This window comes from Monopterus albus, unplaced genomic scaffold (assembly GCF_001952655.1).
Source record: "Monopterus albus unplaced genomic scaffold, M_albus_1.0 scaffold117.1, whole genome shotgun sequence".
NCBI lineage: Eukaryota > Metazoa > Chordata > Actinopteri > Synbranchiformes > Synbranchidae > Monopterus > Monopterus albus.
Genome location: NW_018127997.1, coordinates 332352 through 349545, shown reverse-complemented (window position 1 = coordinate 349545; position 17194 = coordinate 332352). Strand labels below are relative to the sequence as shown.

Genomic DNA, 17194 nt, shown 5'->3' with positions numbered 1-17194 from the left:
ACAACAGCCAGTCCAGGCATTGCTCCCTGCCCTGTCCCAGATCACATCACAGCACTGTCACAAGCAGGGTCACTCTCCAGCACACATCTGTTGTTTCCTGTGGTGTCTCTCTCTTTTTTTTTTTTTGAACCACTGTTTCCTCTCGTCAAACCACCATGTCGCCTGTCAAGTCAGTCCCGCACCACATGCTCAGTGTCTGACGTGACTGCCTATACTCCCCTATCACTGCCACCAGCGTGCTGGAGTTTTAGGTATGCAACCATTTCCCAAATGCAGATGCACTCATCGCTAGCATAGCTATAGGTCAGGCAAAGAAACTTTTCTTGAATAAGTGATGTTAAACTTGAAAGGCAAGAGGTAAGTGAGATGATACTTGACAGTAAGAGTCCTATTATTTGTGATATTAACCTAGAAGGTATAGAAACCTAACATCCGGGGCCGTAGCCAGTCCTCATTCCCCAGGCGCCAACCGCCCCTCAAAACTTTTTTGACTGGCCAAACATTAACGTCTGTTTAATTTGTTTATTTTTTTTCACATTTTATATCTTTGACCATTAGATTACATTTTCTGTGGACTTTATTTCCCTGCATAAGGTGTCTAAATTCTGTTTAAAAGCTATTTACAAAATACAGAGATATAATTCTGATTGGAACAGAACTGTTCCTTTTTAACTTGTCTTTTGGCCTAAAAACTGTAAAATTGAATAATTGGACTAGGGTAGGATTCTGATAGCCAGCTCCATTGTGGATACAGGCCAAGCTAATGAATTTCATATTGAATTTTTAGTTGTCCTAGTTGTGTTTTATTACTGTAACAAAAAGCAGTGTGCAACACATTCAAGTAAGACATGTTGGTTTCTCATCAACGCTGACAGTCACTTTTGCTGGTTTGTCTACTGTGTGTAATGTGCCCTGAGATGATTTTTGTTATGCAGCAGATTATGCAGGTCAGGGATGCCAGTAGTTTGGAAATGAACTGGTTCAGATAAATTCAAACCCAACATGTACTGTCTACCCTAAAACACATTATAGAAGTAACATTGTTCTGTTTATCTCATGCTGCCTTACTGGATTGAGAAGAACCTCAAACAGAACTTGCCAAAAGGCCAAAATGAAACTTAGGTCCTGTGTGCTCTTTGCTAGCCAGTGTAGTGTTGTTTGTGAGCCAAGAAGCACCACTCTCTATGAAAACTCTACAACAGTGAGGGTACTGCGTGTTTTAATAGTTCAATAAGAGACAGAGTAGTGGGGTTTCTGTACTGTTCTGTAACTAATTGCATCACATGAATTTCACTAACTAATGTCCTTCAGGTAAACTATATATTATATCAATAATAAATCTGTTGACTTCAAATAACTAAATACCTACCAAAACCAGCTATTTCCAACTCGTGTTTATGGGCGTTTGTACAAAAGTGACTTTCTCCTTGGGTCGTTACAACCCCCAGATTTCCAGAGATAATACCAAGCACATGTCCTCTGTGTCCTCAATGGCTATACTGTATTCCTGGCAAGAAGAATACATCATTTACACCTCTCGCTGCTTAACTAAATTCACTTCTGTTCAGGAATCCAACATGGATTCTTTCTTTATACCAATGGAATTACTATGGACATTATTTTATAGCTTCTCTGCCACCAGGAAATATTTGTACAGCTAAAGCTCCAGCCTGCTCGACAGCACAGTCTTCCCCTCTCTACCTCAGCAGGTGTTCCATGATGGTTGTCTGGGGTCTCATCCTTAGGTTTTGTTTTTTTTTGGAGGGGTGGGCGGTGGGTGGGACAGGAGAAACCAGCCCGTCCATTTTTTCCTCTTCCCTCTTCTGTGTTTGTATATGTATGTATGTGTCTCCAGAGAACAATCGGATAAGCGGCATCCTGACCTCGCAGACGGAGCCCTACGACCTGTCTTTCTCACGCTCCTTCCAGAGCCTGTCACACCTGCCGCCCTCCTACGAGGCGGCTGTCAAACCAGACCTCGACCGGTTCTCGTCCTTGAAGAAACTCAGTAGGTCCAAGTTCGCTGCACTAATGCAAGAGTAGGCTCCCTGCCCTGATGCCCTGCATGATTAAATTACTGCATTAAGTATGCTTTCCTGACCCCTGATTGGGACTTACTGAGTGGCTCTGAAGTTTTCATCTGTGAAAATGATTTGCCAGCTGCACTAAGGACATCAAACAGTAGAAAAAAAAATACTTTTTTGCAGCTCCCCACTAAATAAAATATTCAGTGGCTGGAGAGGGCCTTGGATCAGAACCAGAAAATACCCAAACTCTGATCCTTCATGAAATCACCCTAGTCATCTCAAGAACCTAGAAGCCATTGATATTCCATGCTTCCCCTGTCTCCACTTAAAGGCTGCAGCCCCTGTTTCTCTTGAAGCGTATAAGTACATTAAGCGGCTTCTTGTGCCTGGCCTGGCTCAGTATTGATTTTTTGGCTCTATGCTGGATTTCTGCTGTGTAATGAGGTCTCATCTCATGATATTTTCTAAGTGGAATGCAAATATTCCTTAAGGGTTGTGTAATTTCATCATGCCTGCCCCACTTCACTGCTGGCTTGCAGTCAAAGTGAAGGCTGATGAACTACAATTGATCCCGTCAGGGCTCACTCCACACTGGTAGCTGCCAAGACACCATTTCAAACTAAATGCCAAGATTCAGGGATTCACTGTTACCCTATTTACTTACTTGCATACTAGTTTTTGATAGACAGTAAAACAAGACCAAATGAATTCAATTGTTAGCCCACAGAAGAGAATGAAACAACTATCCTCAGGCAGTGTCCTTCAGTCTTCCCAGCTTTCTTTCTGCTTTCAAAGCACATTGAAAGACAATGTTGGATTGTGCTGGAAGGAGCAACATTTCCATTGTTGCCATAATAGAAAGTGAAGAATGCTACTGATTATTAATGCAAATTGGTATCAAACTGAAGAAGAACAGCGCAGTGCAGGACAGTATACATCACAAGATATTCATTTGCTCTGTGGTAATGTGGTTGACAAGTTTGCAATGCCCTGCCCAGATCTTTGAGACTATTATGGTTGAGAAATGAACAACTTGTTTTTATTATCTCTCATAATGAATTGATTTGAAGCAGGCACCTGTGGCTTGCTGCTAAAGGGGATTTTGGCGGAGTATAATTTTGACAGGTGGTGTGAACACTGCTGCACCCATTATTGAAAAAGACAGGCTCAGACTCTGCCTCATCTCCAAATTCTTAATGGGTTTGCTCTCCATAATTTATTTCCACCATATAAATGGCATAAGTGTTCACTGCTGACTTAGTAAAAAAAATTGCTCTTGTTAACAGTGAACTTATACAGTATTTTTTTGTTTTTGAATGATTTATGCTGCATTTTGTCTCTTTGTAAGAAAGCTTTGTTGGAAATGTGCAGCACTATGTGTGTTGTTATGTACACAAAGACACGTCTTTATGCATGGGTTTGTGTTGTGTGGCATGCACTTGATGCTACTTTCACTCCTACACTCTATTGTCTCTGGAAGTGTATTCTTGTCTTTTTGATCTGCTTCTGAATGCATGGTGTAGTTGTTTGTAGACAAGTAAAACATCAACTCAAGGACATTAAAACACTGTGATGTGACTGTACAATAACACAATTCGCTTTCCAGCATGTAGCTGAGGTGCCTGCGTGCTTCCCTCTATATCTGTATAATATGATGATGTTTGTTTATAGACTTTCACTTGACCTTTAAAGAGTTTGCACCCACAGCCGGAGATGCTTGTAGAATTCCTGATGAAGCCTGGTTGTGTGAATGTTATGTGCTTAGCATGTAATACAGACTGTGATTCTTTCTCCATTTTCTATTGCCCTCCATGAGCTTGTAAAGGTGAAACACAGATGGATTTGCCAACACTATACGGCACATTGTATTCAGTGTTCTCCAATCCCACTTTATCCGACCTCTCCCCTTGCATTCTAACACCTACCCGCTTCCTCTTGCCTTCACTCCCTCTTCACCTCTTCCCTCTGTTTTTATTCCCATGTCCTCTGCAGCAGATAAAGAAGTCGAAGACTACTACACTCATAAGCGCCACCTGCCTGACCTTGCAGCAAGAGGCACTCTTCCCTTGCATGTTCTGAAAATCACTCAAGAACAGGTAGGTACACAAGTGTTCGGTTTAAATGTGCACACATCTGAACAAGGTCATGTTCTCTGTTTTTCATACTCTGTGAGGCAAAGCATAAGTGCTATCTCCAAGTCTCCAGATTTGAATGTGTTAGAGGCTGTAGCTTGTTTTTCATGTCTTTCTGTAGTGGCCGGTGGCAGAGCCTTTTAGCCCTCAGCTTGTGATTAAACTGACCTCATTCATCTTTTGCTCAGCAGCACAGGGAACAGCAGCAGCAGCTCCAGAGCCAGCCCCCACAGTCGTCCATTTCCCAGGCCCCTCCTCAGTCACAGTCTTCACAGCAGCAGGCCCAGCAGAGGCAGAGGCCCCGTCGTGTCCAGAGGGCCATGTCTCAGGACCGCGTCCTGTCCCCACAGAGGGCCCCACAGCAGGATTACAGCATGCCTTCTAATGGTATGTCCCCGTATGGAGGCAGGATCCTGTCAGATGAACAGCTTCTGTCCGCTGAACGTCTTCGGTCCCAGGAGCGCCTCCTCCCACATGACCGCTACACCTCCCAAGATCGCTTGTACTCCAAGGACCGCATGTATGCTCAGGACCGACACCTGTCACAGGATCACCTCTACCCAAAAGACCGCCACTACTCTCAAGACCGACTGTATTCACAAGAACGCCTGTACTCACAAGATCGCCTCCTATCCCAGGATCCTCTGCTCTCACCAGACAAGCTAATGATGTCTCTGAAGCGCGGCATGGTCAGCAGCATCTCTGGTGGGTTTTATGGCAGTGACAGATCAATGTCACGTGCCATCTCACACACAGACGTGTTCATACCAACCACGCCTCTTATGGATCGCTACAAGATGACCAAAATGCACTCCCATCCCAGTGCCTCTAACAATGGTGGTGGCGGAAGCAGCGGAGCACAGGGGGCAGGAGGCACTGGACTCTCCAGCACTTTAGTCATGAATCAGACAGCATCTAAGAGGCAGGCGTTTGCCTCGAGGCGGACTCACACTGTGGAACAGCTCCACTACATCCCACAGCACCACCAGCAGCCACAACAGCCACAGCACTACCGCACAGGCAGCAAGACTGAGGTGACGGTGTAACAGTAGCAAGGAACTACCTAAACGGCACAGGAAGAAGCACTGTGCCAAGGAGTGGAGTTGACTTGGGTACGTGGATACACTGGCCTTGTTTGAGAGTGGTGGTTAGTGATGATTTCACTTTCTTTGACTGAGGTTTCTGCAAAGTCAGAGATTCCAGGACCAATAGCATTCACTAGTCTACTGTGAGAGACCGGAACAATGAGCTACACTGTACACTACATACACAGACTCAGCTAGAGCTGAAGCCAGACAGGGTTAGGGATGGGGGAGATGTGGTGATATCCAGCTAACTTGCCTACTATTATTTCCACTATCTTGCGTACCCTTTTCAGCCACAAGCCTAATTCTGTACATGTTTTAGTGAGAGAACACTGATCGTGTCTGTGTAAGCCTGTATCAGCCCCCTTTGTCCAGCAAATGTATTCTCTGACCTTTTCTGGCAAATCTTAAAGGGCTTTGCATGGTTAAACACAAGGACCGATTTTCCTATGACTTCTGTTGTGCAACACAACACAACCACAGGTGATGAACTAGGATGAGCTTGTAATAACTTTATAAATATATAAATAAATCAATAAAAAACAACCATTTGTATGCCCTGCCCTACTCTAGCTCTAGAGGATCTCAAAGAGAGAAATTGAAATGGATGTTATTAGCACTTCTATTTGGTGCCTCTGACAGATGTTCCATTTCCAAAAATGAAGTGGTTTTGTGGGTTACAAAGCACAATTGATAAAAACATCTCCTCTGGGTTTTTTTTAAATTTACTTTGAATAGTGATGGCTAGCTTTTTTGTTCTTAAAGCAAGGGTCTTTTTTTGCTTCCAGTAGATGATTGTAAATAAGCTATTTTAGAAGCAGTATTATGGACAACTCTGTACTGGATGGACTTTGTATTAGACTGTCTGTTTTCAAAAGACTCTTAAAAAAAAACTACTATAAATCACTGTTTCGTGAGCTCAGAAAAGAAACCCACTTAACCAAGTATTTGACAGGATAAATTAATACTATACTCTGTGTGTCTCTGCAAAACTGTTTGTAGAATGAGAAGTGAATGAATGTGTTGTTGATAACAGATATACCACTGTTAGTATTTGGATGTAGACTGTGTTCCATTGACTTCAGAGGAGTTAAACATTATGGAAATGAATTATAATGCTTGTCAAAGAAGGGTCAAATAAACTGTCCATATTTTTCTAAACATTCAACACTGTTCTGTGAGAAATATCTGTGTTCTGTTTCTGTCTGCTTTTAAAAACTGATTCATGGCATTGCCATTGTATGTCTTTGTCGTACTCCAGATTTGGCAAATCTTGTGAGTGTTAGCTATACAGGATATACAGTAGTTTATGGACTAAAGGCATTGCCACTACCCGACCTGTACCTGAAACCTGATCTCTTCTACACATGCAAAAGCGGCTGTGTCCTGAGTGGTTAGGTTAGAAAAAGATTATAAGGTGAGATGATATGACACTGAGGTAAACTGCTTCTTTGCACATGTGTAGAACAAATCAGGTTGGCAGTACAGATCCCATAATAACAGGCATCAAGACTTGGTTAGGCTATGGATGCCTGCTTACCACAAACTGTTCAACTGCAAAATCCTCCAGTCCGAAGCTAGTGTTAGCTGACTAACAAGTACAATTTTGCAAACCAGTAGAACACTCTGGTTACTGCTAATGTGACACAAAGCACTAATGTTACACAAAGCTTGAAGGTACAATCATGACCACGCTAGGTCACTAATGTTAAAAAAGAAAACAAAGAAAAAACTTTAGATGCTAATGCATCCAGAAAGAAGAATAGCACATCTGAAACAAATTAAAGTCCTTTGGTGGCTTTTAACACTCGAAACTTCAAATAGTCAAACCAATGTTAACCCTGGGTTTTGCTCTTTGTCCTATTCTGTGCAACAGAAGCATAAACATAAACTTTATTGCCAAGTATTATCAAAAATAAAAGGAATTTGACTCTAGCTCAATGGCTCCCGACCACCTCTTCAGTCTGGCAGTCACTGTTTCAGACATTTAGCAGATTTTTATTGCTGGTCATTTCCAAATGACTATTTGCAGTTTGAAAAATGCTGCTTATAACCTTTGCTACATGGCAGGCCTATGTATGGACCAAATCATGGCTGATTCTCATAAAGGGGGTATACTGTAGCTCAGGCACCAAGTCCTGTCCCATTTTCACTTGATTTATCATGAAATATACAGGTATAAAATCTTTGACATGTGTGACATGTGCACCTTTAACATGTGTCAAGATGTGTTTTGACCTTCAAATCCAAACATGCTCTTTGATCACCCAGTAGTATAAACCATTTTAGACACGAGTCCTGTTTCTTTGCAAATTATCAGGCATAAAGACTGTGTAAGCAGCTGTATAATGCTCTGAGGGAACAAAATAACTACATACTGATACAGATTTATAACACAAAATCTGCATGAAAAACTTTTGTGGGGTGACTGTGGTTCAGTGGGTAGAGCAGTCATCTCCCAACCAGAGGATCAGAGGTTTGAATCTCGGTGCCTGCAGTCCATGTGTCGAAGTGTCTTTGGGCAAGACAGTGAACCCCCAAGTTGTCCCTGATGGTTAGAGCCATTGGTTGAGTTGGCGCTGCAGATGGCTGCCTCGGTTCTGTACTGGAAACAAATTCCTTGTGTGTAACATACTTGGCCAAATAAAGTTGATTATCCTTATTAACTTAATCCTTAGCGTTTTATTGCCCATCAAAAAAAATTCTTATTTCATATTTGGCACAAGCGTCCACTTTGACTCAGTGATGAACTGATTAGATTTTGGTGGTCAAAGGTTAAGGTCAGTGACCTCACTTCTGTCCCATACCCATGAATTTGACTGGTTGGCAGAGGCATACAACTGCAAAGCGGTAATTCTAGTTAATTCAGTTTGTTCATTACAACGTTCAGCTAATGAGTTTGTGAGTTTGTAAATATCCTTCTTGTCCCTGCACACTAAAGTGTAATGCAACCAATCAGATTATTTCTGCCTCCAGAGCAGCTCTGCCTCTGAAAAGTGAAAATGCAAAGGTTGGATTTTACAGAAGCGGAATATAACACGTCTTATCTGACAGTACGTCACATCCAGACCCACATCTTTAACTGAAATTTTTGCCATGATGTATGGCACCAATGTTAACTGGGGCAGTCCTTCAATTTGACATCTGAATTAATTTGCCTGATGTTAATGCTGGTCAGAATAATTTCAGACCTTCTTTAAATTCATGGAAATCCATTGGCACAAATGACAACCCTAACAGCAAACAAAAGTGCCAGCAATTTGCACTCCTCCACAAACACACAAAAAGAGGAAGGACAAGAAAAAAGCAGAATAAGTTTGGGTTTCCAATTTACACTGATCCACCAACCCATCAGCATTTAAATGAAAATGAGTCTACAATCAAAAAGAATCTATGGACGGGAGAGCAGCTGAGGTGTCAGAGGTAAGATGGCTATGATAAGCCTGGGATAAGCACTGCAACTCAAGTAAAAGGAAGAGGTCAAAACTGGCCAAGAACAGAGCTTTCCATAAAATAATCAACAGCTTTCAAACTGTCTTTCCCCATCTCACATGGCAGATGTTTCTTCAACAGTGTGTTTCAATACCCTTCTCTTACACTTTTAATGCAAACATGATCCAGGGCAGAGCGCTTATTTTGTTGTTTAAAAAATTTAGTTTTCACTCTGTGTCCCTTGCACTGTGGTGCACTGAGCACCGTCAGAGAGGCTGTCATGTCTGGACTTAGAAAGAAATCCTTCACTTTTGATTCTCAGAAAGTTTCTTATTCAAAGAATGTTGTTTAGTCAGAGATGCAGTAACTCTATACAGCACTTTCACTTTTTTTCCTCACTGAAAGCTGTGATAACTACAGTCTGGTTTGGTCTGAAAAACAGTTAAGTAAAAAAACTAAAACAAATATAATCCATAAATAACTAAATCAATTTAGCAAATATGATCATGCAATACATAATAATTTGAGCTGTATACAGTTTATTACAAAACACATCACACCCACCACAATATGAGAAATCAGATGGTTCTCCCTAGGAACAAGAAGATAACTATACACATATCATATTTGTTTATAAATGTCTCCTACTAAAGTCTGTTCCCATCTGATTAATTAAAATTTTGGATGTTTTCAGAGATGTCTGCATGATGCTCGTATGCCCTTGTATAGTGTCATATTAATTAAGATTACCTGAGTAAATAAAGGCTATATACTGTAGCTAAACAGCCAGTAGAAACCAAACACAAGGCTTAGCTTAGTTTGAATTACTAGACAAGCATCTGAACCTGCAGCAAGCATTCTCCTGCATCCAAGTACAAGGTGAGTCTGGGGTTTGTTCAGGTGGAGTGCACCAGGTGATGTCCAAACAATTAAATGCTGTGGCCACCCTGAAAAAAATTAGATAGCAGTGTTTTCCCAGAAATAAACAAAAAAAAACCTTTCTGACAACAGCCCTGTTTGGAATCATTATTTAGTGCTGAAACAGTCCCAATAAAGACAGTTCTCAGTATATTCTGTACAATATCCAGAGTGTGTAAATCAATCAATCAATCAATCAATCAATCTGTGATTCTGGAAAAACAAAAGTTGTTATTAAAAGCAAAGAAAATTATTATTTCATTAAAGATTTTAATGTTATGAGCAGCACAAACAAAAATGAATACACAAGTTTACTGACCCTGTTATGATTTACGTCTCTAAAATCTAACTAAAGATGGGCTTCGATTACAGAACTTCAATCAGATGTTAATAGATTAAAAATTTTAAATCAATCCAAAATAACTATTAATAATAAAAAAAAAAAAATCTGCGTGTTTTAGTACACAAGTGCCAGCTTGAATGTCACAGTAAGCTCCAAATACACACACAGCAGGGGGCTGTTTCTGTGACTAGTTTCTGCCTGACTGCTAAAAACATGCCCCAAATCACCATCCTCTCCCAGCGTATCCCCCTGCATGCAGGACCCTAGTTATTTCTGATAATCCAGAGATTGTAGGCAGCTAACAGACGTTTGTTTTACGACAGATGCCAGATTCAGATAAACATTTAATTAACAACTCATTAGTTCTGTCAAAGCTAATTACCCCCATCTCCAGTCCTAGCCAAAAACGGCACCCCTGCATGTGGTATGCACAGCAGATGACACTGGCTACAATGGGATGTGAGTTGAGGCCTTCATATTGCACCAGGATTGTGATCACCTAATCTAGCCCTTCTCCCACAGCTGACCGTGGGTCAGAGTAGAATGGGTTAGACTGAATCATAGGCTGAGACAACATTGTCAGCAGTTTACTCACCTGTTGTGACACTTACTCTTAGCTAGGTGTCTTAGCTGCACTGTTGGTTGTCACGACAGCCCATTTGTCAGCACCCAGGAGTGTGATGTGAATTTTTAGATGGGTGGAGGAGACACTGATGGCTAACAAGCGGTGACTGGGAAGTGTAGTACTGAAATGACCACTCAGCACCAAAGCTGTCAAAAAAAAAGAAAAACATGTCAGAATGCAGAATGTAGTCATATCAGTCCATCTTCCACCAAACGACCACCGTCAGATGATCACAGCGTAGGTTTTATAGGTATGTAGAATATGTGGAGAATGTACACATGCAGTCAGAAGACAAAGGTGGAAATTTACAGCATCATCTCCATGGTTATTAGTTAATGCATTAAAACTCCGCATTCTTCCACACACTTCCAAGGCATCTCTATAGCATTCACTGGTAGCTTCTCTGGACTGACCTGTCACCTAGCAACCACCTGACATCTCACAAAAGCAGATGATTAAAGGTACCTTCTTTTCCATTCCAGGCATGAACTCTTTGATAGATCCCCCTCCTTGACTCCAGCATGCTCTTCCCAGTATCATGCCAAGAACACTCATAATACCCACAAATAAGAAATATTAATCACCATGCTGTTTTTAGCCTTTAGTCTATAAAGTACCATCATTAACTACTCTGGAGAGCTGTTAGGCATCTGGCTTTTCATTTCACACCTAGACAGCAGTTGATCTACAGGGGCAGTTAGAGGAGTCTTTGGTCCAAAGTGAAGCTCATATTCTTGGCCTGTACAACTCTGTGAGCAAGAATTAATGACACACTTGCCATTGCAAAGGAGTTTTAAAAAATGCTCTGCACGCTCCACTTCTCCATTTATCCCTTGCTGTGTGGTGCTGTGAGCACTTAGAGAGGGTGTCATGTTTGGACTTTGTTAGAAGAGAATCTGTTATTACTAAATCTAAGAAAATCCTTGAGTTGTTATCCTCAAAAGGATTTCCCAAGCAGGGGATGTTGTTAAAACAAAAGGAATGCAGCTAGTTCCACTCCGGATATTTTTTCTTCTTCACTGAAAGCTATAAATGTAGTCTGTATTGGTCAAAACACATTTACTCACATTCATTTTTATTCACATTTATTCTCATTTCTATCCTGAAACTTTGCTGTTCTGCAATTCCTTCCATGATTTTGAGTAGAGATTCCTCTGGTGATGTGCAATTAACTAGAGTGCTGATTCCTCTTATGTCTTCATTCAACTGCTATTGCTAATGCTAAACTGTGAATAAAATGAATATTCCTGATAATGCACAGTACCATTGGTTTGAGTTAGGGTATTGGATTTCTAGAAATTGCTTGTAACTATTAATAAAATTTCTCAGCAATGCCAGAGTTATTATTATTATTATTTAAATTTTTCACCTGTGTTCATTCTCCCAGTCTCTGCTCAGTAAATCAAATCAAATCAAATCAAATCACAACAAAAGTCATTTCAGGACACTTTACAAAGTAAGGTCTAGACCTTACTGTTATCAATATTATTACATAGGGAAAACCCAACAAATCCCCCTTGAGCAAGCACTTGGCGACAGTGGGGAGGAAAAACTCCCGTTAACGGAAGAAACCTCCGACAGACCCCGGCTCTTGGTGGGCGGCCTTCTACATAGAGCTCCAGGGCCAGGGCAACCTGCAGAAAGGTACAGGGAGAGAGAGAGGACACACTACGGGAGAGGAGACACAAAGTTAGTAATGTGTAATGGGGGCATATAGAAGCATAGGGAGAGAGAGGAGGGGAGAGGAGAGGAGAGGAGAGGGAGAGGGGAGGGGAGGGGAAAGAAACTCAGAGCATCATGGGGCCCCCAGCAGCCTAGGCCTATAGCAGCATAACTAAGGGAAGGCTCAGGGTCACCTGATCCAGCCCTAACTATAAGCTTTATCAAAAAGGAACGTCTTAAGTCTAATCTTAAAGGTAGAGAGGGTGTCCGCCTCCTGAACTGAGACTGGGAGTTGGTTCCATAGGAGAGGAGCTTGATAGCTAAAGGCTCTGCCTCCCATTCTGCTTCTGTGGACTCTAGGAACCACAAGTAAACCTGCACTCTGAGAGCGAAGTGCTCTGTTAGGATGATAAGGCTCTACGAGGTCTTTAAGATATGATGGAGCCTTGTCATTAAGGGCTTTGTATGTTAGGAGAAGGATTTTAAATTCTATTCTGAATTTTACAGGGAGCCAGTGGGGAGAAGCTAATATGGGAGAGATATGATCTCTCTTGCTAGTTCCTGTCAGTACTCTGGCTGCAGCATTTTGGATTAACTGGAGGCTTTTTAGGGAATTATTGGGACATCCTGATAGTAAAGAGTTACAGTAGTCCAGCCTGGAGGTAACAAATGCATGGACCAGTTTTTCAGCATCACTTTGAGACAGGATGCTCCTGATTTTTGCAATATTGCGTAGGTGAAAGAAGGCAGATCTAGAGACTTGGATTTTGTGTGATTTAAAGGACATATTCTGATCAAAGATGACTCCAAGGTTCCTCACAGTAGTACTGGAGGCAAGAGCTATGTCATCTAAAGTAACTATATGATTAGACAGCAGATTTCTAAGGTTTTCAGGCCCAAGCACAATGACTTCAGTTTTGTCAGAGTTTAGAAGTAAGAAGTTACAGGTCATCCAGGCCTTTATGTCTTTAAGACATGCTTGAAGTTTGACCAGCTGACCTGATTCATTTGGCTTCATAGATAAATATAACTGAGAATCATTTGCATAGCAATGGAAATTTATGTTGTGCTTCCTGATAATATTGCCTAATGGGAGCATGTATAAAGTGAAGAGAATTGGACCTAACACAGAGCCCTGTGGAACGCCGTGACTAACTTCAGTTTGTGTGGAACATTCGTCATTAACATGAACAAATTGAAATCTTTCTGATAAATAAGATTTGAACCAACTTAGCGCAGTTCCTTTAATCCCAATAACATGTTCAAGTCTCTGCAGTAAGATGCTGTGATCAATGGTGTCAAAAGCAGCACTGAGATCTAAGAGGACAAGTATGGAGACAAGCCCTTTGTCCGAGGGTAGGAGAAGATCATCGGTGACTTTCACCAATGCGGTTTCTGTACTATGATGGACTCTAAATCCTGACTGAAAATCCTCAAACAAATCATTCTTGTGCAAGTGGTCACATAACTGCTTTGCAACAGCTTTTTCAAGGATTTTAGAAATAAACAGGAGATTGGATATTGGTCTATAATTCTTTCTCTGTCTTCAGGCCAGTGGTTGTTATGTTGTTTTATCAAGTTTATGCTAAGATTGTCTTTGTTCTCTCTAGTCCTTGTTAGCACCCTAGTTGTTATCCTGCCCTGCCGTCTCTAGTGTCTTCTTCCTCTTCGGACCTCTCCTCTGGGCCCCCCTGGATTTAATCTACACCACCAGCCACCGCCTTCCAGGTCGATGCACAGTCTCCATTACCCAGTTTATCCCTGCTCTTCTGTCTACAGGGGTAGCGGCCAGCTCATTTCCCCCTACTACGGAGCACCAGTTATTTGCATGGATGTCCATGACTTGGTTTCTCTAAATTTCCTACCACAGAACAACAGAAAAACTAGACTGTGCCATATGTGGGAAGAAAGCCCTTGCCCGCCTCGACAAACACCTCCAAGACTTGCACGGCATGGGCTCAGCGCAGGTACTTCCCTTGGGATATGGTGTAAATAAATGGTCTTCGCCATCTAAAGTTAGTTTAATATTTAAAATGATCAGCATTTTATGTTAATAGCAACGAGAACCGATGGTGAAGCAGGCCAAGAGGGCAGCCATCATCAGAGAGCTGGCTAAACTGAGGGATTCCGACCCCGATGCGCCCATGGTGTCAACACTGGACACGGGCGATATTGCTGAGTGGCCTGCCGACAAGGAGCAAGAGGGCTTGGAGCACCAGGATGAGGAGCCCCTTGAGAATCCCCCTTCTTGTGAGAGTGACCTTCCATCCATCCTTCCGAGTGAAAACACGTCCTCCCGCTTGGAGGAGTTTGAATCAAGGTTACAGCTGCTGGAGCAAAAGGCAGTCTCGAACGTGCGCTCATGCAACCCCCGCTGGGAGAAGTTTGAATCCAGGTTACAGAGCAAAAGCTGGGTCAAATGATGAGAGTGTAGCCACGGACCCCAAATACCGAAAAAAATAACCCACTTCTGTCGGATAAAGGAGAACATGTAGGCAAGAGAAAAGCAGGTAGCTGTTTATTTGGTAAGTCATCCTTTCTCTTTCAACTAGAAGTTGGGTAGAAAGGCATACAGGAGGCATCCAAAACAGATGCCCGAGCCACCTCAGCTTGCTCCTCTCGATGAGGAGCAGCGGTTCTACTCTGAGCTGCTGGCAATGTGAACCAGGGGTATGTGGTGGTACTCTGTACCCCAACTATGGAGCTCCATTTCGGCGGTGAAGTGTAGCACCGGGCGCATGGAGCTCCATTCCAGGGGTATGTGCTGGTTCTCTGTACCCCAACTATAGAGCTCCTGCTCCGGTCGTACAGGGACCGGACGGCCCTTAACATCTTTGGTAGCTTTTCTTTTATTTTATTTTACTGCAGAATGGGCTCGTAGTCACTATATGCTTGTAGTAGCACATCCATTTCTGTCGGGGAAAAACGCAGACCTATTTTGGCTTGGTCCTGTTGCCATGGTGACTCGTAATTTCTTCACTCCATTGTTCAGGGCTTTTTATAGTCGCGTGGCACGCGCCTAACTCTGAGTCAAACAACTCAGAGTTGATTAAACCAACTCTTTTCAGCTGTTCTGAAACCGAAAACTCCGAGTTTTCCAACTCTGGGTAAGTCAACTCAGAGTTCAGGTTTGAACTCTGAGTTTGTTAAACCGCCTTCTTGAAATAGGCCCCTGCAGTGGACCTCAGGGGGACGAGCATTCTCTGGTCACTGGATAAATAATGGGCTACCTCTGCATCCTCACGGGGCACAGATCCGTTGCACTCACTAACATGACCAAGGAAAGTGTGGCTAGCTGTGTGAGTTGGAATCGTGGGAAAAAATACCAAGTTCTGGTCAGTATTTTACACCACTCATGTGCTCAGCTGAAGCCCACCTATCCACAGGAAAATGTTAATTTTCTGCCAATTATTTCCCCAGGTGGATGAGCACAAGACCTCTCGATCTTTCAGTCAAGCTGCCTTCATCCTTAATAGAGAGGAGATTGGGTGGCTTCGAAACCTGAGCGAAGGGACGTGCTGCATGGAAGGTCGGAGCAGCCGGTATGTGTTCCACACGGTACAAGGCAAGCAGATGGAGAAGCCCTCCATCTCCCTCCGTCTGGCGTGGCGAGACTCTGGGATGCAAGGTGGCATCAGCTTCAACCAGATCCGGAGCAGTGTTTCAACTCAGGCCAGCCAACACCTCACTGAGAAGGAGAGAAAGCAGGTGGCAAAATCTATGTGCCACGATCCCAGCACTGCGGAGAGGTTTTATGTGGCTCTACCGGACAAAGAGACAAGCTACAGAACTAGAAAACTGAGAATGAAGGCCCTGAGGATGGCTTCTGCAAAGCCCTCTCAAGAGGACAAGACCAGTTCAGACGAGCAGGAAGCCCCCTCAGCTGGGACCTCCAGGTGCTATGTAAAGCTTGCCAGGTTGAGCCAACCAACTGCAGAATACTACCTCAACACATTAAATTCAGTGCTGTAACTGTGTTTTGATGTTGTCCTAGCAATAAAAACCAAGCACTGTTTGAAATTTGAAACATGATTAATGTGTTTCTTTGTTAGTGTTGCTTTAATATTGGAGTACCAGGGCCATGAGAGCCAGAAAGCTGTTAAAATGTAAAAAAAAAAGCGGAGTACCAGGGCCACGAGAGCTACTAATGGGATTTTAATATTGGAGTATCAGGGGCATGAGCTCTCAATGGGATTTTAACATTGGAGTACCAGGGCCACAAGGTCTCAATGGGATTTTAACATTGGAGTACCAGGGCCACGAGAACCAGAAAGCTGTGAAAATGTTAAAAAAGCGGAGTACCAGGGCCACGAGAGCCAGAAAGCTGTGAAAATGTTAAAAAAGCAGAGTACCAGGGGCACGAGAGCCAGAAAGCTGTGAAAATGTTAAAAAAGTGGAGTACCAGGGCCGCGAGCTCCCAATGGGATTTTAACAATGGAGTACCAGGGCCACGAGAGCCAGAAAGCTGTGAAAATGTTAAAAAAGTGGAGTACCAGGGCTGCGAGAGCCAGATAGCTGTGAAAATGTTAAAAAAGCAGAGTACCAGGGGCACGAGCTCTCAATGGGATTTTAATATTGGAGTACCAGGGGCACGAGCTCTCAATGGGAAAATAACATTGGAGTACCAGGGCCACAAGCTCTCAACGGGAAAATAACACTGGAGTACCAGGGGCACGAGCTCTCAATGGGATTTTAATATTGGAGTACCAGGGCCACGAGCTCCCAATGGGATTTTAACATTGGAGTACCTAGGCCACTAGCTCTCAATGTGCTTTCAACGTTGGAGTACCAGGGCCACGAGAGCCAGAAAGCTGTGAAAATGTTAAAAAAGCGGAGTACCAGGGACACGAGCGCTCAATGGGATTTTAATATTGGAGTACCAGGGGCACGAGCCCAATGGGAAAATAACATTGGAGTACCAGGGCCACGAGCCCAATGGGAAAATAACATTGGAGTACCAGGGCCACGAG

The 17194-nt window shown here is 42.8% G+C and overlaps 2 protein-coding genes across 9 annotated transcripts in view; both read left to right on the top strand.

Moving 5' to 3' along the window:
- LOC109966676 (shisa family member 6) overlaps positions 1-6386 on the top strand; it is a 72402-nt gene extending 66016 nt beyond the window's left edge. For 4 of the 8 annotated variants that reach the window (XM_020611722.1, XM_020611720.1, XM_020611719.1 and 1 more), the window contains 3 exons: positions 1856-2008; positions 4020-4123; positions 4348-6386. In XM_020611722.1, the coding sequence (XP_020467378.1) occupies positions 1856-2008; positions 4020-4123; positions 4348-5205 (1115 nt within the window). In that variant the 3' untranslated portion in view covers positions 5206-6386. The remainder of the gene's footprint in view (positions 1-1855; positions 2009-4019; positions 4124-4347) is intronic. The other 4 variants (XM_020611725.1, XM_020611724.1, XM_020611723.1 and 1 more) reach the window with 2 other exon arrangements.
- A 9059-nt stretch (positions 6387-15445) lies between these two features.
- On the top strand, positions 15446-16196 carry LOC109966680 (uncharacterized). The gene is made up of 2 exons (XM_020611731.1): positions 15446-15559; positions 15645-16196. Exons 1-2 carry the CDS (start codon positions 15446-15448, stop codon positions 16194-16196), a joined length of 666 nt encoding a protein of 221 aa, XP_020467387.1.
- Positions 16197-17194: the final 998 nt, after the last annotated feature.

Excerpts from the sequence above, each read along its gene's own strand:
- LOC109966680 (XM_020611731.1), top strand. The coding sequence starts at position 15,446 with ATGGGCTACCTCTGCATCCTCACGGGGCACAGATCCGTTGCACTCACT. Across the intron at positions 15,560-15,644 it reads GGAAAAAATACCAAGTTCTG|GTGGATGAGCACAAGACCTC; the intron begins GTCAGTATTTTA and ends TTATTTCCCCAG.